Source organism: Nansenia antarctica (genome assembly GCF_963989245.1).
Source record: "Nansenia antarctica genome assembly, chromosome: 6".
NCBI lineage: Eukaryota > Metazoa > Chordata > Actinopteri > Argentiniformes > Microstomatidae > Nansenia > Nansenia antarctica.
This window is the reverse complement of record NC_137676.1, coordinates 62,580,706-62,607,356: the sequence shown is the minus strand read 5'-3', so window position 1 is coordinate 62,607,356 and position 26,651 is coordinate 62,580,706. Positions and strand designations below refer to the sequence as shown.

The 26,651-nt window shown below is 42.8% G+C and overlaps 2 protein-coding genes across 2 annotated transcripts; one reads left to right on the top strand and one right to left on the bottom strand.

The window, feature by feature from the left end:
• Positions 1 to 11,860: 11,860 nt before the first annotated feature.
• On the top strand, positions 11,861 to 12,375 carry LOC308160800 (fucolectin-like; the record flags this gene model as incomplete). The annotated part of the gene is made up of 2 exons (XM_080534737.1): positions 11,861 to 11,897; positions 12,092 to 12,375. 2 exons carry the CDS (start codon positions 11,861 to 11,863, stop codon positions 12,373 to 12,375), a joined length of 321 nt encoding a protein of 106 aa, XP_080390863.1.
• Positions 12,376 to 13,539: 1,164 nt separating this feature from the next.
• Positions 13,540 to 25,576, bottom strand: LOC308160798 (putative E3 ubiquitin-protein ligase HERC3; the record flags this gene model as incomplete). The annotated part of the gene is made up of 17 exons (XM_080534735.1): positions 13,540 to 13,653; positions 15,507 to 15,690; positions 15,794 to 15,852; positions 15,946 to 16,009; positions 16,244 to 16,410; positions 16,546 to 16,695; positions 17,914 to 18,003; positions 20,825 to 20,982; positions 21,078 to 21,270; positions 23,365 to 23,441; positions 23,616 to 23,740; positions 23,893 to 24,023; positions 24,236 to 24,327; positions 24,587 to 24,805; positions 24,969 to 25,045; positions 25,149 to 25,260; positions 25,537 to 25,576. The coding sequence occupies 17 exons, from the start codon at positions 25,574 to 25,576 to the stop codon at positions 13,540 to 13,542; spliced, it is 2,052 nt and encodes a 683-aa protein (XP_080390861.1).
• Positions 25,577 to 26,651: the final 1,075 nt, after the last annotated feature.

Sequence of the window (26,651 nt, the reverse complement as noted above, 5' to 3'; positions counted from 1 at the left end):
ACTGTAATTAAGCCAAACTAATACATCAAAACTGCTCAGTGCAAAACTTTACCCCGTGCTGAAAAGGTGAAACGGTATTAGTTTGACAAAGGTTTCAATCATCATTAAGAGGTATCGGTATTAGATTCTTTGAATCTTGAATGTTAATCTGTTGACACAAACTATTATACATAATCAATAAATTGGTGTGAAAATTACAAATGATACGTCGTCATTAACTATGAATGGAATTTGTAGTATCAATTCAATTGCTTACTTTGAATCTACAAAGTTCTGCCCTCCACAGTGCACATTTGTCCTCTGTGTCTAAGGTACAGGGATACTCCATCAGCAGAGATAGGGTGGCCTTAGACATGGGAGATACACAATGAAATATGTTAGGGATCCATGATACTACAGGACTAAGACATATACACTATTTGTGATTGAAAGTATATACCTGACAAAGATCTTTTGCGATCAACATCTGCTCAGCAATCTGGACCTTGTCATTGCATTCATACCACATCAAAATCCAATGGTATCCAAGGTCTAATCTTTGTATCTAAGTTGGGAAAGACAGTGTTTCCTCCAAGAATTTTTACATTAGTGGCGGATAGCCCTGACGCGATTTTTTTTTCAAAACAACGACCTAATTTCAGCCAAAACTAGAGGGAGGATGGCCCCCCCAAAAATAAATGAATATACAGAATATAAACTTGTGACTGACAGTCACATACACACACACAAAGATCATCAGCTATAATATAATACGAAGTAGGCCTACATGAGCACAAAAGCGGCTAACGTTACTGATTAACTGTTTACTGTAGTGCAGAGAGATGGGAGTCGTAGGCGGCGTATCAAATGACAAAGCTAAACGTTTAATGAAGGACATGAACGATTGTCAACAACACACTCAAGCAGTAAATAGAACAGACTAAACAACTTGGGTACTACGCACTCAACTGCGGACGGAACAATACTCCCAACCCATAGTTCCGTGCGTGAATTATGTCAACCCACCACATTACAGAAGTAAAATCACAGTCAGATGGAGCATTCGGTAAACAGCTGAGTATCAGCTGAGTTAAAGAAAACAAACTCTTACCTTTGATGACACCCACATCAGCCCTGTTTTCCCGTACTTCTCCCGTGTGTCTCTTATTGTCCAAATATTCCCTGAATTTTAGCTGCATGTTTTTCCAGCATGTAATTCCGTTGTCAATCAAAAAATCGACTCCCCTTCTTTTCCCCTTGACAATACTGTGTCGTTGCTAAAGTGACGGCACATAAGAATCGTTTTTTGACTTGCTAATGTCTGCTGATACACCAACACAGCTAGCCGATGCTGATGGCTCTCCCGCTGTAGTTGTAGCTGGTGGTGGTGGTGGTACCCCGCCATAAACGTTGTTAGCTGATCTGATCCACCACCTAGCTCCTTTGCCAGCCATGCAGTTTCGGGTCGCTCATAGCCACTGCTAGCTTCAGCAATGTTTGAAGTGTCTGGGACATCTTTTTTCTTGAAAAATCCATCCATCTGTCGCTGTTTTCGTTTAATTTTTCGAAGTTATTTAACGTGATATCTTATTTGTGCACCTAGCTAGCTAGATCAGCTTTTTGTATCTTTTAGATGCTAGGCTGATCCGGAGGCTGGATGCTGAACGTAGCACTTGAAACTGGCGCCGCTCTCTGGACTGCAGCTGCTGCCGCGTTAGCATTAGCATCCATCTTTTCTTCTCCCTTCTCACCGTCACGAGCTCAAATGACACTTGTCGGCCGATCTAACTCTTAACACTCACTTACAGGACTTCTGACACCATGTCGTGTTATTCTATTAAACATCCACGTGAGTCCTTCTGTATTTCAAGGTAAGTGTCTTTATTTTAACTCGCTCTGTAAGCTCTACAATACCGGTCTCTTGTTGTCTCGTCGTAACCTGCCCACCTGACCTGATGTCACTACGGTGGCCTGTACACAATAACAATAATACCACAGTTCACATTTAGACCAATCAGGAGCCCTTGTGTCACGTCGTCAACTGAATGTTTAATTCGAATGTTAATGCGACGGACACTTTCCCGTCATTTCTGATAAACGTGACTACTGAGTTACCGGCGCACAGACCCCTGAGTTGAGATGTCAAGCGTGTGAAATGAACGCTGTCAGTATCCGTCTTATCTAAACCATTTGGTTTTACTAAACCAAAGCCATAACGCGTGTTCTCACCCCATGAAAACATTTTAAGCGGATCCAACTACTCGGTGAAACTGAGAACAGGACCACTGACTGTTCGCGTAACACCCTCTAAATGCCAACCAAGCCAGAAACGAAAACGAAACTAAACTCTTTTGTTTTTGGCCGAATAGAAACTATGAATTCTCATTCATGTCCAGGCTAGCTAAATTTATTTGGCCGGCTCAGGCCAAAACAACCGCGAAACTGAGACGGCGGTCTGGTGCTGCGTACGTGCCTGCGTGACCCCTGACACCCCCCCCCCCTTCTCTCTGTTGATTGGGCCAGCCCAGTGTCTGTATAGAAAATGTACCAATGGGCCGCTGTCCCCGATTTATGGGCCGTTCGATGGTAGCTTTCGGCCGGGCCGGCTGGTAAAAAATAAATAATAATAATATTTTGCCGGCCGGCTCGACCCAAAACTACCGCGGCCCACGGCTGGTAAAAAAATAATAATTATAATAATATTTTGCCGGCCGGCTCGGCCCAAAACTACCGCGGCCCACCCGGTATGCCAGATGGCCAGTCCAGCCCTGGTTACGACGAGGGAGTACAACGAGACAGAGAGCGACAACTAGACGACCACCAGACGAAAACCTGCCGAGTACCAGAGGGACCTGCGACGTTGGAACGAGAGAACACCTGATACACGCCAGGCGCCGAGCTGTGGTCCCGAGCAGAGGGACGACTGGCCACCAACGGAGCTGTCCGTGTCTGACCACTGGGGGTTGTGATTCCAGAGGCCTGTTGGGAAACTTGGGAGGGTGCAGCCAGCGCCCTTCCCAAAGTTAAGTGACTTTTTGTTTGCTTACTTTGGAGGTTGAGGGCTAAACCTACTGTCTAGCATAGCTGAGAGCCAGTTGATGGACTGTGGACTGTGTGGTTGCCTGTCACTCGTGCAACCTGCTGAGTCACTCTTTTCTGTCCTCAGCTAAGTGATTGGAGCCACGCTGGGTCGTGAGGATGCGCCGGACCTCCCCATAGGCGACGGGGTACAGTCTGGAGTCAACCCTGGGCGGAGCCCCGGTCAAGAGTTTATCGTACTATCCTATCCCATCGGACCCTGCTGTTTTTAAAGAGCCTTTTATACTGTTCCTGGTCTCTGACATCACTTATAAGATACACACCGGCTAGACCCCTACGGTCTAGTGGCACTTTTCCTGGAGGCGCTGTGTACAGGTTTTTTGTCCCTGCTTGCCTGCCATGCGCCGGGCTCCTTGGGCCTCTCCTCGGGGCCCCCGGCCGGCCTGCGTGCTTGGTCTGTTCTGCCGCTGGGGCACCTGACCCGGCTAGCCTCGTGCAGGGCTATGATAGTCTGAGCCTGGTGGCCTGGGCCAGGTGCGCCGGTGGTGGGGCGGGTCGGGCGTGTGGGGTCCCCCCGAGGGGCTTGTGGGGGGCTGCGGCTTTGCACTGGTGGGCAAACTGGTAAGTAGTCGCTCTACCACTAGAGGGCTGCAGGGGAATTTTCCTTGATGCACAGTGCACAGGTTTTTTACCCTTGCGTCCTTTTGACGAAGCTATCACTGGAACCTGGACACTGGACACAACACTGAACACTACACTACACTCAGGGTGCGAAATAAGGGGGAGCTCGGGGAGCTATAGCTCCCCTAGTGGTGACATGAGCTCCCCTGGAAACATGGTTTGTGAAATTTTGGGGGAGCTCTAAAATATTCTAAATTGCGATGGATTTATTCCAAGTTGTGACGGATTTTACCTTGTGTAATATGATTTGTAGAGGCATACAATCTATTTTGATGTTGGTATTAGGTATATAAATGATATATCATAGCCTACATATAGGCCTTTATTGGCTACAACTATGCGACAGTAACTTGCAGCGGGGTGCACTGACGCTGAACCCCTCATAGTGATAAGTAGGTGGACAACGCGTGGTGCTGAAATAGCCGACATGCGGTGTGTGGTTTGAAAAAAGTAACGCCAGCTCAGTAAATAATTCAAACTTAATGTTTACTTATAGGCTATGTGAATGTGACTGCACCACACATGTGAACAGTAACAAAGCAAATGCAGTTTAATTTTATGAAAAACATTGACAACTAAATCGGTGCAAAAAAAAAAAGAAGATGAATCTGCTTAGCCTATGCTCCTGAAAAACATTTAATGACAGAGCAAACACGCTACATTACTAGGGATAATAATTACAATGAGCCATTCATTAAAAATAGAAAAAATAATATTAGGCTATTAAATCTCACTTAATGAGAAAACTGGCATCTCCCATCGGTCACTATTTGTTGGCTATCTGGTGATATGGACGTCTTTGAGTGTCTAGAAAAGCGCTATAAGTCTAATGTATTATTATTATTTATTATTATTATGGACGTCACTTTAATCCGGCAGTTCTCAAGGTTTTTATGCACCAATCGATTCCTCTAGCGCGTCTTTATCACATTCATTGACGAAAAGGACGACTCGCATGTATAGGTGGAAGGGAACATTCATTGTGAGCACGGAAAATGCGAGTCTCTCACAACGGCTTTGCATTGATGAAACCAGGTAGGATGAACGCATAGTTCGCTGTCCATTCCTCTTTAAATGCCCTGTTTTCACCGTCAACTTTCCTCTTTAGACCTTTGGAGAGTGACATGATGTTTCTCTTGCTAGCTAGCAGGTTAAATGTTTAGCCAACTTCACCTGGCACCAAACAACCAATCCAATAATAATGTGACCTTGTAAGTCTGGGAGGAGGGGGGAATCATTATCAGAATAAAACTATGTTAAATAATTATTAGAATAAGTTAGGCTGCGCTACATCGTCAGTCCACACATGTATTATTCAAAACTATGGAAAAGGGTGAAACTACGTTGTTGAGAATCACAACACAAACTCGCTAGTCAAGCCAAAATACAGCAGCGAAATGGATTGGACTGCTACCTAGTTAACTAGAACACTACTTTACATTGTTACCTAGTTAACTAGAACACTACTTTACATTGTTACCTAGTTAACTACAACACTACTTTACATTGTTAGCAGGCTCACAAAACAAGCCGTGTTAGTTGACTAGCGATGTGTCATTGATTTTCGACAACGCGGAAATGTATTCACATTTTTCGAAAGAAAAGTCAAAGCATTAGAACGTAGAACGGAAAATCGCACGCGCGCTATGCGCACGGAAAGCCACCGGCCCCGATTTGGCCAGATTTTTTTTTTCCGTCAGGAGATTTATTTATTTTTTTGCTTTAATCCCTGGGCTCCCCCGCACACCGTGATTTAATTCGCACACTGACTACACTGGACACTGAACATCTGTCATTACGTGAAGCGCATTGAGTCGCATCTTGTGAGAAATGCGCTATACAAATAAAACTTGAATTGATTTGATCCCTTGTACACTTTTTTGGGCATTTGTGTTGCAACACACCTGTACATTGTGCACTCTATCCTAGGCCCTTATTTTACTCTAGAGTCTAGACAGAAGGGTCGTAACACTTGTTATTAATTCCATTTGGTATACCTCATACTTTCTTGCATTTCTGGTGTTTGCATTTTACATATTCTAAATATATGCTATCTACATGTCGCACTGGATGGGGTTAGTGCTGTTGACTCATCAGAAAGTAAAGACTAATTCACAGAGTGTATGAAGATTCCAGTAAGGGTTTTGTGAAGGAGCCCTAGTGCTGTTGACTCATCAGAAATAGAATGTTTTATTTAGCTCATCAGTGGGCACTCAGCACCATGGACACCTCCAGCCCAGCACCTTGCACCACGGTTCCTGCCCTGCTCCATGGATTACAACGATGATCGCCTGACCCTTGCCTGACTCCACCAAGTCCTTTGCCTGACCCCTCAAACCTGTTTGACCTAATAAAGTCCCACACCTGGGGTCATTGACATTCATTTATTTATATACAGTTAGGTCTGGAAGTATTTGGACAGTGACACAATTTCCATAATTTGGGCTCTGTATGCCACCACAAAGGATTTGAAATGAAACAATCAAGATGTAATTGAAGTGCATACTTTCAGCTTTAATTCAAGGGGTTGAACAAAAATATTGTTTGAAACATTTAGGAATTGCAACCATTTTTATACACAGTCCCCTATTTTCAGGAGCTCAAAAGTAATTGGACAGGATTCTTAATAGGACTGGTTGTTAAAATCCCTAAATATTCAGCACAACAATTGAGTGGAGTTGGAGATGTCCTCTTGGGTGGAGTGGAATTTGGCAATGATCACGTGGTGCCACCAGTACGACACATCTTCAGTTGTGGTCCCCGACCTCATTGGGTGTTTCGGCCAGTTATCACAAGACACCCTCTGCCGAGGTTGGCCCACCACAGGCTGATCAGGCCTGGGTGTGTGTCGCACGGTGGCACCACGTGGTCATTTGGGAGCCCATGTTGGGTCCCTACGTTTCAGCCACAGCCAGTGACTGCTCCGTTCTGCTGCAGTGGACAGTTCTCTGATTGCCTTCCGTTGGGCCTGTCCTCTGATCCCTACTGCCCTCAGGAGCCTTGTGGTGGAGCTGGCTACAAAGCCTCTGCAGCCCACCTCCACTGGCCACACCTTCACGTTCCAGCCCCGCCCCTCTGCTTCGACTGCTAAGTTGGCATACCGCAGCCTCTTCCGTTCGAATGCCTCATCGATGGCCTCCTCCCATGGGACCGTCAGTTCTACGATGAAGACACGCCGGCAGGACTTGGACCAGAGGGCTAGGTCTGGGCGCAGGTTGGTCGCTGCAATTAACAATCATAAATAAAAATGTTCATTTTTAATACTTTGTCGAGAATCCTTTGCAGGCAATGACTGCCTGAAGTCTGGAACACATTTTGTACATTAAGCCGCCTCACGCTACGGAAACAGGAGACAGGCTCCTCCTGCCCTATGGGCCATTAGGCTGGAGAACCATCGGTTCTCAAGGCTACTTACTTATGTGGTCTTGATTACCTGTCCACTTTACTCACCTGGTTCTTGCTGTCTCTCTCTCTGGTGTGCCGACACCATCCTGCTCTCTCTCCTTCTCTCCCTCTCTATCCTCCTCTCTCCCTCTTGAATGAATGAATGAATGAATGAATGAATGGTCTTTATTGTCATTGATATAGTACAGGTACCATACAACGAAATTTGGGAGGGGGGGCTCCCCTGGTGCTAGGAAAAAAACTAAAAACAAGAAGGGAAAAGAGCTGGTTTACATAAATAAAGGCAATGTACACTATCCACTATACTATACTATTGTGCTGTCAACCAAAATGCAAACATAACAACCAGAGTATTTATAATCTCTGGTTGTTATGTTTGCATAATGGAGAGAGGAGGATAGAGAGGGAGAGAAGAGGATAGAGAGGGAGAGAAGGGGAGAGAGAGCAGGATGGTGTCGGCACACCAGAGAGAGAGAGCAAGAACCAGGTGAGAAAGTGGACAGGTAGTCAAGACCACATCAGTAGCCTTGTGAGCCTAATGGCCCTGACAACACAACTGCGTTCATGGAATGCCTCTTGTCCAATCAAATTACTTGATCGCACTATGACGTTGAACCCTGTGTGAGCTCCGAATTTACAAACGCACATATCAAATGTAATATAACGTTATTTATTTATTTAATGTATTCATATAATATCTGATTAGTATAGCCACAGTAGCCACACACACAGACTCCAGTGATGATGACGGTTGAAGGGGCTGGTGATTATTAATGTGCAATAAGCACGTTATGTTCTGGGGGATACAAATGTGACTCAATAATATATTCAAACACTAAATGATACTCATAACAATATTATAAACCTCAACATGTAGCCGTATAGCGTAGCACAGTAGCTAAGTACAGATGCTAGCTCTAAGAAGCTCTCGAGCTAGCAACATAACCAACAGTTATAGTCTGCGATCAATAGAAACATTTTAAACAAGCAACATCCATGTCATGTGAACTAGACGTCACAACTGCGTTCATGGAATGCCTCTTGTCCAATCAAATGACTTGGTCGCTTTATGACGTTGAACCCAGTCTGAGCTACTCACATATCAAATGTATTCATATAATAATCATTTTAATCAAAAGAATAATTTGATTAATAATATATATATTTTTAAACATCAGAGGAATTTCGTTGCTACGGAAGCGCATTGCGTTCACCCAAAAAATTGACGCCTTATCTCGTAGGCTATATTTTCTATATATTTCTATAGATATGTTCTCCTAAATACACACCAACTCATTCATAGTTACAGGAAGCAATTGATTTCAGTTATTTTTTTCCAAAGGGTGTGCTGCCAAATATTAAGTTGTAGGTATATACAATACAATCATTTTGTCCAGTCGGAGTTCTGTGGAATTATATCAGATTTGGCTTTTTCTCTCTGCTTTTTTGTGATGTTCCAATGCAAACAAAAGACGTAAACATGTCAATACTGTCGTATATTTTTACACATTAATAGCCTTCTTATACAACGTATATCTTACACATATATTCACGTATATTTTACACATATTACACGTATATTTTTATTACTTCATATATACTTTATTAAATACTTTTATTATTTCATTACAAACGATCTCGGGAAGATTTTCAATTGTCGCACATGCGCAGTCACACACACACGCACATGCACGCCCCCGAGGGTCTAGGCCAATCAGAGGCCTAGAAGGAAGGATCATGATTGGCCAAGAACATACTGTGATGTGATTGGCTGAGGGCCGCTATAAAACCTCTGTGCTGAGTCTGGAGCGGTCTGTCTGCTGCCTACCTCGAATCACGTTGTGACTGTTTCGTGTGCCTGTAATCTGAGGACCCGATCTTTTTTGAATAAATACTTTTAAACTTTGGCCAGGAGTTTTTACCTCTTCTTTAATCACTGAAACAGAGAAATATTCGACAATACCAAAGCATAATTGCAACAATGTTACAAACAGTGGTGCAGGGGTGCCAATATTTTTGTTCATGACTGTAGACACCCTGAAGGTGTTTTCCTTCTAAGCAAAAAAATACAGTAGTTTGCATCTGCACCAGATGAATTTGCATGGTGTTATGAGAACAGAGGCGAGACCCTCGACAGAGCGAGACAGAGGAGAGAGACCCCTCACAGACAGAGAGTGACAGAGGAGAGAGACGCCCGACAAAGTGGTGAGTGACATCTCCCAATGATATCATTATAGTTACAGTACATAGCTGTCTGCTTGTCTCCTGTACCCATCTTGTACAGCAATAGAGTAGATTGTAGATGATATATGAGATAATTTCATTCATTGTCTGTTTCTGAGCAATTCTTTAATTTTGAATAACATTGTGTTGAATAGTTACAAATTACAAAGTTGCCTGTTCTTATCTTAGGTGCCAGTACTTGTTTAAATATAATATTGAAATGTATTTAGTGTTGGTGGTGAGGTGAGGTGCTGTCCTCCGTACTACTTTCACTACTTTCTAATGTGTTGCTTTTGTTAGATGGTCAGTTAGTATCGTCACAGGTTATCTGTGTGTGTGTGTGTGTGTGTGTGTGTGTGTGTGTGTGTGTTTGTGTGTGTTTCCGTCATGCATGTTATATAATTTCCTTCACCAAAATTATCCAAATATTTACAAACATAATAACAACATATTTACACATATAATAATGTTTAATTATTCTGGATACGTCTCAGAAGTTTATTACATTAAAATGGGTTTTCTGTTGTAAAAGATTCACAATGTATATGATAGGTAGCCGACATTTTGAACATGAAGATTTGTTGTTGTTGTTGATTTAACCTTTATACAGGTAAAAACACATTGAGCCCCAAGGGCTCATTTTCAAGTGTGACCTGTTCACAGGCATACAACAACAACATCCACCACAAACAAATACAATACAAAACCTGGCCTACATAGTCTAAGACTAAACTAAAACTACATAGTCTAAAACTAAAACTAGTCTAAAACAGTCTAAGATAGTCTAAAACTAAACTAAAACTACAAAACCTAAAACTAGACAGCTAAAGAGCTAGGGACAGGGAGGGGTCAGCAATGGGCAAAAGGGAGGGTCAACTCAATTGCAAGAACAAATCATAGACTCGCACTGTACATGTATGTCTCTCAGCAAGAGCTTGAAACTGGAAAGAGGGATCAGATGAGACAGTTTCAGACTCTTCTGTAAAGAATTCCAAGAGGAAGGGGCTGCAAATGAGAACGCTCTCTTGTCTTTCATGGTCCGGACTAAGGGGATGGAGTATGTGATGATGTCCTGTGTGCGAAGGCCGTAGACGGATTGCTTGCGTGACAGGTGGTTAGAAAGGTAGGATAGGAGCAGACCAAGGATGGATTTGTAAATGAAAGTATACCAGTGAAGGGTTCGGCAGATAGAGAGAGATGACCAGTTAACCAGAGAGTATAGCATACAGTGATGCATAAGGGGTTTACAGCCTGTTATAAACCTTAACCTATAACCTTAAGATATCCACACGTAGCCATCTCTACACTACTGTTGGCTACGTTCATGAGTTTAGGATGGTACTCTCGTTCTAGCAAACTGGTGATTGATTGTAGATGTTCTTATTTCATCTGTACAGACAAGAGACAGGTGCAGAGGCCTGAATGAAGCCCCAACCACCAGCCATGCAGTGGGGTCTATTTCTCTTCTCTGTGATGGGTAAGTGTCTTACAGTAATAGTACCTGTGCTGGACTTACATTGCAATGAGTGCATACATGTTAAGTATATCTACATCAGTATATATGGTTCCAGTGGGGATCAAACCCACAACCTGAGTGCCATGCTCTGATGACTGAGCCATCAAGGACTTTACCTCCACACCACCTGTTTTCTGCTAACCTGTGTGCCTATAGGTGACCCATTAACCTTGGTGATACTGCCACCTAGTGGACAAACTATGTTAAACATCCTAAAACCACACTAAATACACACAATATATAATTAGTAACATTACAGATGTACATAATCATATACTGTGGGCCTAATGTATCAAGATAATTATAACACATTAATATTAATAATAATAATAATACATTAGACTTATATAGCGCTTTTCTAGAGACTCAAAGACGCTTTACAAACTGAATTAGATTGAGTAGTAATAATACAAAGAAACAAAGGTAAATAAAAGAAAGTATAGGGGCCTAATTAAGGTTGTGCTGGGGACACATGGGAAGGGGAGGGGGAGAGGGTTAACTGGTGAAGGTGAGCTTGAAGAGGTGGGTTTTGAGGGCCTGTTTAAATGTTGGGAGGGTGTTGGCCTGTCTGATGTGGTTGGGGAGGGCGTTCCAGAGGGACGGGGCTGCGGCTGAAAAGGCCCTATCACCCCAGGTCCGGAGCTTGGTCCTGGTGGTCTTGAGGGTGGTTTGGTCGACCTTAGGCAACGGGACCTGAGGCAACGGGAGGGGGTGTGGAGGGGGACGAGGTCGGCAAAGTAGGAGGGGGCCAGATTGTTGATGGCTTTATATAATATGAATATATAATATATAATATTAATATTAGATATATGAACATTGTGTTGTACCGTGCCTTACTGCCTATTTGGTTTGTTATTGTCTTTCATTCCTGTCCTTATATAGTTACATTTTGAGATGTTGAGATGTCCTTATTTAGTCACACTGTTGAGATGTCGCTCGTGTCAAGCATCTGATTGGACTGTTTGGTATCTGTAGCTGTGCATATGATACATCGACTGTGATTTGATTTGAGTTGCTATGGTATTCCCAGGTGTGCCAGCCAGCGCCCTGACAGGTAAGAACATCCTTTACATGTTACATTACAATGTCATGTGATTGACTATTTTAATCCTGTGAGATGTACATGAGTTTTCTTCTCTGCCAACTGACTGATGATTTAACATTCTGTAGCCTCCTCTAGGATTTCATGATGACAGGAATCAGGACTGGTGGTGATGTGATGTGTGATTTCTCTGTATTTCTCTCCAGTAAACGTGGCGTTGGAGGGAGTGGCCACTCAGTCATCACAGCTTGGTAATGGTGCTGCTAGTAGAGCCAATGATGGGAACAGAGACCCAGACTATTACAGAGGATCTTGTACCTACACTAACGAGGACCTGAGCCCCTGGTGGAGAGTGGACCTGCTGGGTGTGTACAGAGTCACTGCTGTGTTCGTCACCAACAGAGAAGACTTCATGCCTGAAAGGCTTGATGGAGCTGAGATCCACATCGGTAACTCACTGGAGAACAACGGCAACAACAACCCCAGGTGATACATTCATTTAGCTATTATAGTGCCAGCACAAATTGAATCTAAATGTAATCGTTTTTAATTGGTATGCAAAATTTGAAATTGTATTTTACAGATTGAATTTGAGTTTCAGATCCGACATTTAAAATCCGAAGGGATTGGGAGACACTGCAATTTATTATTTCATAACTGTCTGTACATATATGCATAAAAGTGTGTGTAATTGCACGAATATGCGCATTATAATGATCAAAATAACTTTTTAGAAATGTTATATTATGACTATTGGGAACGTGCCGGTTATTGTCGTTCAGAGAATACAGCTCAATGTAAAAAGCAATGCTTTTAATGTACATATAATAACAACAACAACAGAAAAACATGTTTGATAACTTAAGGAATGTAGCCGACATTTCGATGTACGATTTCAATGTAGGCCTACGATTCTGTATAACACAACCGCCCTAAACAGTTGCAAGCAGTTTCGTCAACCTTGTGCATGGGGCCATGTTAAAACTGTAGAGTAGAGCCATAGGTCATTACAGACAGATTGTTAGTTGAACTGTTGAGCGATGAGAGATTACATGTATGAAGTAGATTGACTACACCATAATGATTTGTCATGATGAAAGAGACCAGGCAGCTGATATAACAATATACATTAGATTCTTATTCTTGTTCTGATATACAGTAGGCTAGGCCCTACAGAAAAGGCCTGTCGATGTCTAGAGTTTTCAGAATTCCCAGATGACATCACAGTGAGTGATTGCATGAAGAAGTCTCTCGTGTAGTATGTCGATGGTGCTGTAATTTGGGAGATGTAACTCTTCAAAGCAGGTCTGGGCCTCTGGATAATATTCATCGGTGTCTGGCTGGGACAAGCGTACGATTATCAGTCGCAGTTTGGAATGGCGACCTCTCGGTACTCTGTCGGTTCCTGACAGAAATTCTAGCAAAACAAAGAATGTCAATACATTAGATGAAGCATTTATGGAAATGTATGGTTATTCACAGTCTCTCACTGAGGTATAATGGCCAGGGCCCTGAGGTTTTCCTGACCACATGACATGACCAGGAAAAACTACAGGACCGTAACAATTAGGTATAACACAAAATATCATGATAACATACAGCTAGATATCAGAGATAGAACAGTGTTCTCTCCTCCATGGATCCAGTTCTATCTCTATTCACACTTACTTAGGAACCTTCTCTTGTGCTCCTCAGAGAACTCTGTGAAGACACTCCAGAAGTTCTGGATGACCTCATCTGTGTCACTATATCCTTGATATTCAGAATTCTGTTAAAACAACAATATAATCAAAACACATCTATCCATCAGTTATAGCAAGAAAAAGTACTCTATGCTAGGGCCAGGGGCCATTGCCAGTCATAATGTTAAAAGATGGAAGAACAGAACAGAAGATTTTTAAAATATATTTACAGTAGAGAAACTGTACAGGGGGGTAGAGATCTTAGGAGGGACAGTTAAGTTGTAGCCTGAAGAGAAAGGTCTTCAGTCTACAGAGGAAGATAGGTAGTGACTCTGCAATCATGACAGCAGTGGGAAGCTCATTCCACCAGCGGGGCGCCAGGACAGTGAAAAGTTGTGACAGAGTAGCGTGACTGCACTGCATCCATGTAGAGGCTGCGGTGCCAGTCGGCCAGCAGAGGTGGAAGAGCGGAGTGATCAGGCAGGTGTTTGGGGAATGACCATTGCTTGCAAGTAGGGAGGGGTTGATTATTTTGTTGCCCGGTAGGCGAGCACCAGTGTCTTGAATCTGATGCAAGCTGCTACCGGGAGCCAGTGAAGGGTGTGAAGGAGGGGGGTGACATGGGAGAATTTGGGGAGATTGAACATCAGATGGGCGGCAGCATTCTGGATGAGTTGCAGAGGTCTGATGGCGGAGGCACGGAACCCGGCCAGGAGTGCATTGAAGTAGTCAAGGCGGGAGATCACAAGTGTCTGGACCAAGAGTTGTGCTGCTTCTCTGGTGAGGAATGGACATATCCTTCTGATGTTGTAGAGCAGCGGTTCCCAACCTATGGGCCGCGGTCCTCTAGTGGTCCTCGAGAGTACTGCAAGTGGGCCGCCAAATCATGGGCAAAAAAAATATTTTATTGACGTTTTTTTTGTTACAAAAACGTTTTAATTTTAAAAAGATAAAAAATCTTGGATTGAACAGCCTTGATCGTATTGTGTGTGGTGTGCGCCGATATTTCCATCCGAAAAGAAGAAGTCAGCTCGCTTCTTGATTGGCTACATTCCATCCCCGTCACAATCGGACTCGCGAACAGGGTTGCCAGATGGGATCGACATTTTCCACCCTAACCACAGTCTAAAACCGCTAATTCCACCCCCAAAAAACCGAGCCCATCTGGCAACCCGAGTCGGGAGTCGGGAGTTGCCCACACACATAAGGATGTTTGGTCGTAAATATTGAACACATACAACATTTACGATCTTGGTATTTGATCACCTGCTATATAAAACATTGCCGCTCGGCTTTAATGGTTTAACCGTTTTTTTTGTTGTTTTTTTTGCCACGCTCCCTCTAGTTTTTGGTGAAATTACGTCGTTGTTTTGAGCGCTCCGCGCGCTAGGCCTGAGTGGGCCGCGAATACTGTAGAGATTTGTAAAGTGGGCCGTGAGTCCAAAAAGGTTGGGAACCGCTGTTGTAGAGGAAGAATCTGCAGGAGTGTGCTTTCGCTGTAATGTTCAGTTGTCACGGATCACCCAAAGGTTCTTGGCTGTCTGGGAGGAGGTCATCGTAGCGTTGTCTACTGTGATAGAGATGTCTTGGAGAGGGCAAGCTTTCCCAGGGAGGAAGAGCCAAAGAACCAATGTTGCTGAATTATCATTGTCTCCTTCTCATAGATATACAAATAATAGACTGATTGCATTGTTGCTCCATTCCACAGTAAGGAGGATAGATTATTATCAGCACTAGTGGTGCAAGACTAGACTGGATGTGTCCCAACTCCCAACAGTCCTCTATTCCTCGCTTCCTTCTGAAAACACATTGAAGATCTAAGAGTCCTTCCCTCAGCATCCTCTTACAATACGCTTTGAGAAGGAAGCAAAGAGAGGAATAGAATAAAGGATGCAAGGAATAGAATAAAGACAATTGGGACACTGCCCTTGACGATCACCTCTCTCAGCTCCTCCCATCGGTAGCTGTCGTCTCCATGCAGAAGGGTCATCAGCTCCTCAGGTAGATACATCCTCCACGCTTGTAATGGACAGCCCTGAAGGAAGCCTGTCCTGAAGTCCTCAAACTGACTCCTGACAGCCTTGTTGAACACAAAGTCAACGTACAAGTCCACATATTTCTGCCTGTGAACAACACAGAAGACGTGTTTACAGTATACATAAACGCTGCCTGTGTAGTAACCTAAGCATTATCTTGTTAATTCCAAACATTTCTACCATCACCTACCTGTTGACCTTGGTTACTGGGACCTCCCCTCCATTTGGAATCAGTGTCTGACCCTTCACCTTAGAAAGAAAATACATATTTTTACTATATCTGTCTGCTGTGGCTGTCTGAGTGCGTAAAACTACTGTGTACATGTAAGCATCAACTCTTACTGTGAAATCCAAATACAGCTCTTCTACAACCTCCTCTTCTTCCTTCAGCAGTTCTTGTAAGCCCCTGATTTAGAAAAAACAAATACATTGACTCGGGATGGGGGGCTAGCGGAGAATTTTTTATTGGCGGGCTCGAACACTTTCTGCAACAGTGCGAACAGTGCTGAAAAATTTGCTAAAAAGAAGGCGCTACAAATACTTTTGCTTATTTATGAAACTGTGGCGGGACACATCTGAGATTAATGGTAGGGCATCTTTCTAAAGCAACAAAGAGCAGTTGAAGAGAAAATAATTGTACCTTGCTTCAATTGGAGACAGCTCTTTCAGGTCATCCAATGTTGGATTCAAACCCAGGAGCTTCTTGAACAGGGCCAGAGGGAAGCAGACGTCCAGCAAACACTGGTTATACAGTGCCATCCCACAGAGCACTCCGAGCCAGTAGAAATCATCAGTCATATTGTAGTCCTTTGGATAGGGCACACGAATCAATGAAAAAAAAGCCAGTCAATATTTTCAGTATATAATTGTGGATATTTCTGTTGGTTCAAATGCTTTTAAATGTTGAGAAAAATGAGGGACTAGCGTTCATACAGAACCTACATTTGTAGATCTACATGTGAACCAGGCCAGACCAGAGTCCTCGTTAACATCCAGTATCTTTGTTTCTGATGTGAGTTCCTTCGCAAGGAGGGTGAAAAACTCCAATGACACACTGCCGTCATCCATACCATCTTCCAATTTGAACTTCACCTGGACATAGAAACAGGAGAGAGCATTTGAGTGGCTAAAACAAAAGAAATACACACAACAACAACAACGATATTTGATTTACCCAATCAGGATGCTTGTTCCTCTTTTCTTCTTCTGTGGTTTTACAATTGCCCTCCTCTCATCATATTCCACATATTACAACACTCCATGTTTTCTTTTACCCTCCTTCTCTACCTCCTCCTCTTCTACCTCCTTATCTACCTCATCCTCATCCTCGCACCTGTTTCTCTCACTTCTCGTCCCCCTGTCTCCTCTTCCTCCCACATCCCTTGCCCTGTTCTCCTTCTCATTATCTCCAGCACAATTACAAAAACATGTGACAGATTGTCTACGTTCTACTTTGGGGGTACTTTTTAATTTTATTTAATAAAAAAAAATATATATTATTACTTCTTAATAAATTCAGTCGTTTTCAAAAACTACAGCCACACACCCCCTGGATGGAAACTCATAGTTTCTGATTTATTTTGTTTACCCATAATTACATCATCGGGGATAATTTCCGGAGGACCTTTTCTCATATCTCTTTGACTGCAGAACATAGACAAGTACTGTTTCCACATATGTAGACACTGGTATGGTGCTGGAGATAATGAATATGTTGTTAAAATATTGTGAAGTGCCCCTTTAAAACAGGAATAACACATCTAACTAATGTTAACCTCTTCCCTCGCTAAGTATGTCCTGAGAGATAAAACAAATGTAGATTTTACAGATTGCCTCCAACCAGATCTTAGGTCTTGCTGCTTAATTTACATAATTCAAAAAGGAGAACACAAACCTTTAAAGGCGTCATTGGGGAGCAAATGTTTACTCGTAGCCAATGAAAGGTATCACTCAGTACTGCCGTTCGACCCACTTCTAGTGTATTGTGAAGAAACACACCAATCTCCCGCAGGTAAACAGCCTGAGATAAAGACATCACAACTTTGGTTTATGTTACTGTAATTAAGCCAAACTAATACATCAAAACTGCTCAGTGCAAAACTTTACCCCGTGCTGAAAAGGTGAAACGGTATTAGTTTGACAAAGGTTTCAATCATCATTGAGAGGTATCGGTATTAGATTCTTTGAATCTTGAATGTTAATCTGTTGACACAAACCATTATACATAATCAATACATTGGTGTGAAAATTACAAATGATACGTCGTCATTAACTATGAATGGAATTTGTAGTATCAATTCAATTGCTTACCTTGAATCTACAAAGTTCTGCCCTCCACAGTGCACATTTGTCCTCTGTGTCTAAGGTACAGGGATACTCCATCAGCAGAGATAGGGTGGCCTTAGACATGGGAGATACACAATGAAATATGTTAGGGATCCATGATACTACAGGACTAAGACATATACACTATTTGTGATTGAAAGTATATACCTGACAAAGATCTTTTGCGATCAACATCTGCTCAGCAATCTGGACCTTGTCATTGCATTCATACCACATCAAAATCCAATGGTATCCAAGGTCTAATCTTTGTATCTAAGTTTGGAAAGACAGTGTTTCCTCCAGGAATTTTTACATTAGTGGCGGATAGCCCTGACGCGTTTTTTTTTTCAAAACAACGACCTAATTTCAGCCAAAACTAGAGGGAGGATGGCCCCCCCAAAAAAAAATAATATACAGAATATAAACTTGTGACTGACAGTCACATACACACACACAAAGATCATCAGCTATAATATAATACAAAGTAGGCCTACATAAGCACAAAAGCGGCTAACGTTACTGATTAACTGTTTACTGTAGTGCAGAGAGATGGGAGTCGTAGGCGGCGTATCAAATGACAAAGCTAAACGTTTAATGAAGGACATGAACGATTGTCAACAACACACTCAAGCAGTAAATAGAACAGACTAAACAACTTGGGTACTACGCACTCAACTGCGGACGGAACAATACTCCCAACCCATAGTTCCGTGCGTGAATTATGTCAACCCACCACATTACAGAAGTAAAATCACAGTCAGATGGAGCATTCGGTAAACAGCTGAGTATCAGCTGAGTTAAAGAAAACAAACTCTTACCTTTGATGACACCCACATCAGCCCTGTTTTCCCGTACTTCTCCCGTGTGTCTCTTATTGTCCAAATATTCCCTGAATTTTAGCTGCATGTTTTTCCAGCATGTAATTCCGTTGTCAATCAAAAAATCGACTCCCCTTCTTTTCCCCTTGACAATACTGTGTCGTTGCTAAAGTGACGGCACATAAGAATCGTTTTTTGACTTGCTAATGTCTGCTGATACACCAACACAGCTAGCCGATGCTGATGGCTCTCCCGCTGTAGTTGTAGCTGGTGGTGGTGGTGGTACCCCGCCATAAACGTTGTTAGCTGATCTGATCCACCACCTAGCTCCTTTGCCAGCCATGCAGTTTCGGGTCGCTTATAGCCACTGCTAGCTTCAGCAATGTTTGAAGTGTCTGGGACATCTTTTTTCTTGAAAAATCCATCCATCTGTCGCTGTTTTCGTTTAATTTTTCGAAGTTATTTAACGTGATATCTTATTTGTGCACCTAGCTAGCTAGATCAGCTTTTTGTATCTTTTAGATGCTAGGCTGATCCGGAGGCTGGATGCTGAACGTAGCACTTGAAACTGGCGCCGCTCTCTGGACTGCAGCTGCTGCCGCGTTAGCATTAGCATCCATCTTTTCTTCTCCCTTCTCACCGTCACGAGCTCAAATGACACTTGTCGGCCGATCTAACTCTTAACACTCACTTACAGGACTTCTGACACCATGTCGTGTTATTCTATTAAACATACACGTGAGTCCTTCTGTATTTCAAGGTAAGTGTCTTTATTTTAACTCGCTCTGTAAGCTCTACAATACCGGTCTCTTGTTGTCTCGTCGTAACCTGCCCACCTGACCTGATGTCACTACGGTGGCCTGTACACAATAACAATAATACCACAGTTCACATTTAGACCAATCAGGAGCCCTTGTGTCACGTCGTCAACTGAATGTTTAATGTCATTAATCTGATTTTGGATCAGCGGTTAGAGAGAGATGGGCGTGGATTTAGGTGCACTTTTAGTCAACATCCATTATAGCGCTGATCTAGGATCAGATATATTTTAATCAGCTAAAATGTTCAGATTTTTTTTTTTTTGAGAACTTTTTTTTTTTTGTGTGTGTGTGGACTGAATCAATTAGTGGCGGAGGAAATTCATTCGTGGCGGCCCGCCACCAATAAATGCATATAGAGGAAACACTGAGAGAGGTGGAAATGCTGTTAAGAAAGTATATTAAAGTATATACCTGACAAAGACCTTTTGCGGTAAACATCCTGTAGTCCTCCGCACGGCAGACCGTTGGATTGTATTCATAACAAAATCCCAACATGATAATCTCAGCATTTAAATGTTGGATCTAAGTTTGGAGAGAGGTGGAAATGCTTAGTGAGCTGATATCAGGCTGTGTAATGCAGGACCAAAATTCAAAACTGTTAAAACATGATTTGTTTTTACAACAAAACATATGAAATACACATGTACTACACATTTCATAATTGAAGTAAGGACCTGAGAAATGCTTAACCTGTTGACCTCACATTATCAACATATCATTCAAAGTTTCCCCTCGGCGGCACTGCATGTGCCTCGATCCACACTCTAGACAATTACGGTAGCAACAGATTTGTCACACTTTTACTTAACATGTGCTTATATTATTGGATTCTCTCTCAATTAAAGAGAGCTTGACATGCATATTATATAAGATATTAAGATATTAATATTAAGTATTGTGAGTATTACAGGTCTACAACTTCCTGTATTTCAGTCATGTATTTGTAGGGAGTGATTAGACTTGTTAGCAGCCCCGTTGTATATGTTGTGTCTATTGTTTGACTACCCTTATGAGCTGACTATGGACTGACTAACAAGTTCAAGAATAAAACAAATCCTCAGGTCTGTATTGATGTACTCACAGTCTGAAAGAGAGAATTGACTTCTTTTTTTAGATGGAAAGTGTTGACTGCAATTCCTCCGGGTCTTTTACTGTTGACCTGCAGTGAAGAGAGGTCATTAGGTCAGTATTAGGTCAGTAGTGGTCTGAAGTCAGTATTTCATGAGACCAGGTCAATGTTCTATGATCAACACTCACCACATAAAGCTTTTGTAGAGCCCCCAGAGTAATCTCCAGTGATTGTTTATGATCGTCATAATTCACTATTGTCTTGTGAAGGTACTGCACTGACACAGAATGGAGAACTTTTACCACTGCTCGGAAGAAGAAATACGGCAGTCTCGACCACAGACCCTCTGTAGATGTAACGCAGGGTTTTACTGATATGAGAGCCATATAACAAGAGGAAAAGACAAGAGAGTAGAGGAGGGGAAATTGATGATGGTATTACCGAGGACCTGTAGCTTGTCAGGGTGCAGTCTGAAGATGGCGGCAGTGAAGGCTTTGGCGAGGTCTGTACCACGGTTGTGTTTGACCAGGACCCGCAGGAGCTCCGGGATGACCAGGTAGACCCTCAGGCCCTCCACCCCGATGGGCTCCTCACCCAGGGAGGGAAGCAGCATACGTTGGACGACCGCTTCAACCTAGCACCATGAGAGGGGAGTCGTATAGGTTAGTAGGCTACTTACTCAAAAGTCTTTGAACATGGAAAGGTCAAATAGTTGCAGAGGTATGTAAAGATGTCAGTATAGAATAAAACGACATTGTCCATCTCTGGGGTGGAAATGTGCCTTTGGTATTTGATGTGTATTCAGAAAGGCCTGGTAGAAGAATACCTCAGTCAGTATCATGTCATTTCTCGCCAGCTTCTGGAAGGCGAGACGAGCGAGAGACAAATCCAGGCCAGAACGCTTCAGTGAGGTTTGGTAATGTTTGTCCTGACTAGTGATGAAACCAAGAGAACGAATACTGAATATACACATAGATTATTTACGTTATGGAGAAATGTTCCTGGGGAGGTAGTGTGGTTTTACCTTTTGTCAAGGAAACTGCCATTTAGACATGACGCGGAGGAAAAGATCTCTGTGATTTCCCTGCAAATTAAAGTTTGAAGATGATTATTATTATTATTGCTGCTCAGTAAACAGACACACTGAAGGTTAGTAACCTTTGAAGTTTTCTGCAGTTGTTTTGTACACTGGTTGGTGAAAGTGTAGCCATGTCTGATCAAACAACCACATTACTTTTTTGTATCAATGTTACTTACCTCTTTATCTCCCTCCATGATTTAGAATCATATTCCATTTGAGATCCATTTGAGATCCATTTGTCAATGGTTTCATCATCTAATGATTGTGTCACTTTGCTAAGACTTGAACAAGGGTTATTAAACCCTTTTTCAGACTCCTGTAATGACAATTGTGAACAAACACCTTATTAAAGCAATATACATTTTAGTGATGCTCCGATCTGATCGGCGCCGATCGGTATCGGCCGATATGGCCTTGATCGGTTTTGATCGGAGTTCTCAAAACGGCCGATCAAACATGACCGATCAGTTTACAAAATGGCGTCGCCAGTCTGGAAATATTACACAGTGTCGGAAAGAGACAACAAATATGCCGTTTGTAATGTCTGCTCAAAAGAAATACCTTGCGGAGGAACGCACGCAAGGTCTTTCAATACCACGAATATCATACGGCATTTGCTGCGTTCGTCGATTCGCTCAGAGAGCGCCGAAGCGCACACTGGGCTCGACGTCATAAAGGGACCGAGTGCTTTGATTGGACGAGAGGCGTTCCACGAGTGCTGGTCAGAGTTCCAGCGCGACTTCACGAGCGTAGTGTAGGTAGTGTTCACCGACGTCATGTGACCCCGCGAGCAGGAAGTCACTTGGCCCATAGCAACAACAACTATTAGCGCGTGAGTTTTAGGTCTTCCTCTGTGCACCTTGCACAAGTGTAGATAGCGAGCGACTTTTCAGCAGCAGGACATATTTTAGATGATAAGAGGAACAGGCTGAGTGCCAAAAACGCTGAGATGCTTGTATTTCTCAAGGCTAATCTGCCAGTGATGCTGCTTAATCAGAAGTAAGGTTTGAGTCTGAAATCTCCTTAGGTGCAATGTTTTGTTTTTTTGTTTTATTGATTATTGCTGACTTGCTGTCTTATCTCCTCCTAAATATGACTTGAAACTGACTGACTTGAAACAGTATTTTATATTTGGCTATAGCCTGTTTATGTTGCAGTTTAGTTTGGGTATGTTTATTGTTCCTCAGGAAAGCTACAGTATAAGCTCCAAGTTCTCTAAGAGCCCCTAGTTCCTCTCATTCGAGTGGAATGTTGCACATTTGATGTGACAGTGTACATTTTATTTATTATGATTTTTATTTTCACATTTTATTTGTTTTTCCTGAAGTAAGCTACAGGTGGTTGTGAATTCAATAAAACAGATGGTCGTCAATTCATGATACTTTCTCATCTCCTAATTTCATTTAAATACTTAATATACAATGTCAATGGTGTTAAGAATAATTTAAAACATAAATAATGCTACACAATAAATAGAATGCTTCAATTGCCATTTTCGACGCTGTGATCGGTGATCGGTGATATCGGATCGGCAGATCACTGATTCCAGTGATCGGTGATCGGTGATCGGCACCAAAAACCCTGATCGGAGCATCTCTAATACATTTCTCTAGGACTTAATAAAGAAAAGCTTAAATGTACCAATACCTGAGCTAATGAGCACAGTGCGAAGGAATGATGTCCTCCAGCGAGGATTTTCTCAATGTTCTGATCTTCTATGTGGTCTGACAGGTTGATCAAACATTAGACATTATTACATTTGTTACCTTTCCCGACTCTGCCTCCTGATCTTTAGTCGGGACGGCTCAGGGGAGCTTTCTATTTCCCCAACACATTGTATAAACACTTCCAGTTAGCATGTCAAGTTTCAGAAAGGCTTAAACTGAACTGTTACCTACCCTGTAGTTGTTGAACTGGCAGAGGAACCGCCTGATCTATCTTCACTCCATTTCCCAGCTGCCCTTGCTCTCCACGGCCAAATGAGTAGATCTTTTTGGAGTTCACCAGTGCTAATGTGTGATGTCTGACATGACAATTTTAAGAAATTAGGCTATAGCAATACGATTCAATAATCATATGCTAAGATCTAAATAGCTAAACAGCAGTACTGTTTTCATTTACACTAATGTTTATGACACAATACGGCGTGATTGTGAGAAGCAAGTGTGGGCCTACCTTCCGCAGGCTATCTGGGTCACCTTTGACCCCCAGAGTTCCGCCACCAGTCGGGGTCGTAGTTCGTCTCTGAGAGAGTTGTGGCCAAGCTGTCCATAACATCCTGAGCCAAATGTAAACACTACACCTCCCTAGAAAAGCAGACAATTGAGACAGTTATCTACCATAGTAGTGTCTCTCTTCTTACTATTGATGTCACTGTATCTATCATCTATGAAGTGAGTCATAAACTACTATAGCCTAGAGATATGCTATGAATATGTATTGGGGGGGCGTTTGCTATGACTTGAATGAAGAATACAGAAGTGTGGTGGAAGCTATTGTTGAGTCAGATAAGTCTCACCTTTGTCAAAACGGCAGTATGGCCCTCCCCACAGGAAATGACAACAGTCTTCTTCAGATTCAGACAATCAACAGGAGCTGGGACATGTCTGTCTATAGGAAATGGATTTAGAATGTATTGATAATAATATAAATATTATTGTCAATACACAATATTGACTTGGGGGTGAATGGGTAAGTTTACTGAGATATTTAGCACCAAGGTCATCTTTGCATCCATTGCCTAAATGGGCTTATCTTGGAGATGATCTTGGTGCTCCAAAGCTTTCGGGAAACCCTAGACCAGATCATGCTTCTAGCAATCCCATACAACTGATAAAGTGAGTCACTAATCTGCGTGTGTGTTCTCTACCTGTTATGTCCCCTAGCCCCAGCTGACCGGCGCTGTTCTTTCCCCAGCTGAACACGGCTCCGGAGAGGGACAGGGCGAAGCTGTGGTCCCCCCCAGCAGTGATCTGAGCCAAGGGGATCCCAGAGAGGGACTTGAGGAGCTGGGGGGTCAGGGTGCTGGGCTTGCCCTTCAAACCCAGCTGACCGCTCGAGTTCTGGCCCCACGTGAACACATGACCATCTGAACAGAAAATCGAAGGTACAAGAAAATGAAAATGCACAGGACACTTTTATATGCATTGTTAGTTTATATCGGCAGGTGATACATTTTTATAGTTGATAATATGATTATAATATGCTATATGCTATAATATGATTGTAACCTGATGTCAGTGGTTATTTACCTTGGGTTAGTGCTATTGAATGCTGGTTTCCACACGCCACCTGAGTTACCCTTCCTTTCTGTAAGTTATCTATGGGTCTGAGACAATAACACAGCAATAACAAGGAATATATTAACATTAAGCATGAACATTATGTGCTAATACTATTGGCAATTGTAACAAATTATGTAAAAAACCCACCTGAGAACATTGGATTTGTTGAGAGAGTGAACTCTGCCCTCTTCTGACAGTAGAACAACATAAGAATCCCCGCAACTCGCAGTCTGTATCCGCTGCTTACAGTCTACGCTCTCTGCGTACATAACATGCACATTTAAGGGGGGTATTCCGTATACGTTGATAAAGGAAAATCTATGCTTATTCTTGATAAATCTCGCTAGATTTTCCTTTAGCGACAATGATGGAATACCCCCCAGGTAAGGATTGGGGGATAATCAGTGACTTAATACAATTAATAATAATAAAATCGTCAACACGCTCTGTGCACATGAACTGTGTATAATTATTAGTTCAAGAAATGTTTTGGTAATAAATTGAAGGAAAAAAAAAACATGTGAAAGGAGCTTACTCAGTCGTCCAGTTCTCTTGATGCCTTGGTCCTCTTGCATCCGAGCGACGGACACTTTCCCGTCATTTCTGATAAACGTGACTACTGAGTTACCGGCGCACAGACCCCTGAGTTGAGATGTCAAGCGTGTGAAATGAACGCTGTCAGTGTCCGTCTTATCTAAACCATTTGGTTTTACTAAACCAAAGCCATAACGCGTGTTCTCTCCCCATGAAAACATTTTAAGCGGATCCAACTACTCGGTGAAACTGAGAACAGGACCACTGACTGTTCGCTTAACACCCTCTAAATGCCAACCAAGCCAGAAACGAAAACGAAAGTAAACTCTTTTGTTTTTGGCCGAATAGAAACTATGAATTCTCATTCATGTCCAGGCTAGCTAAATTTATTTGGCCGGCTCAGGCCAAAACAACCGCGAAACTGAGACGGCGGTCTGGTGCTGCGTACGTGCCTGCGTGACCCCTGACACCCCCCCCCCTTCTCTCTGTTGATTGGGCCAGCCCAGTGTCTGTATAGAAAATGTACCAATGGGCCGCTGTCCCCGATTTATGGGCCGTTCGATGGTAGCTTTCGGCCGGGCCGGCTGGTAAAAAATAAATAATAATAATATTTTGCCGGCCGGCTCGACCCAAAACTACCGCGGCCCACGGCTGGTAAAAAAATTATAATAATAATAATATTTTGCCGGCCTATCGGCCGGCCGGCTCGGACCAAAACTACCGCGGCCCACCGGGCAAATGCCCGGTATGCCAGATGGCCAGTCCAGCCCTGGCTACTCAAAACCAGGTCTACAAACATCAGCATAAAATCTGGAGATTCTCTCTTAACAGACAAGCTGGATGTGGCTAAGTGCTTAAACACTTTCTTTACAACCATAGCCACTAAATTAGTTAACAATCTACCACCCCACTCAGGGCGTTATGGTGTAGAGCACATCCGTGCGTTCTACAATAAACTGGGTGTACGCAAAGATGATTTTAAACTCTCCATGGTGTCAAACGATGAGGTGTTTAAAAAACTGGGCGCTCTACACTCAGAAAAGGCCACGGGCCATGACAATATTCCAGCCAGATTTCTAAAAGACTCAGCTGCCTCCATTACCCCAATCATCACCC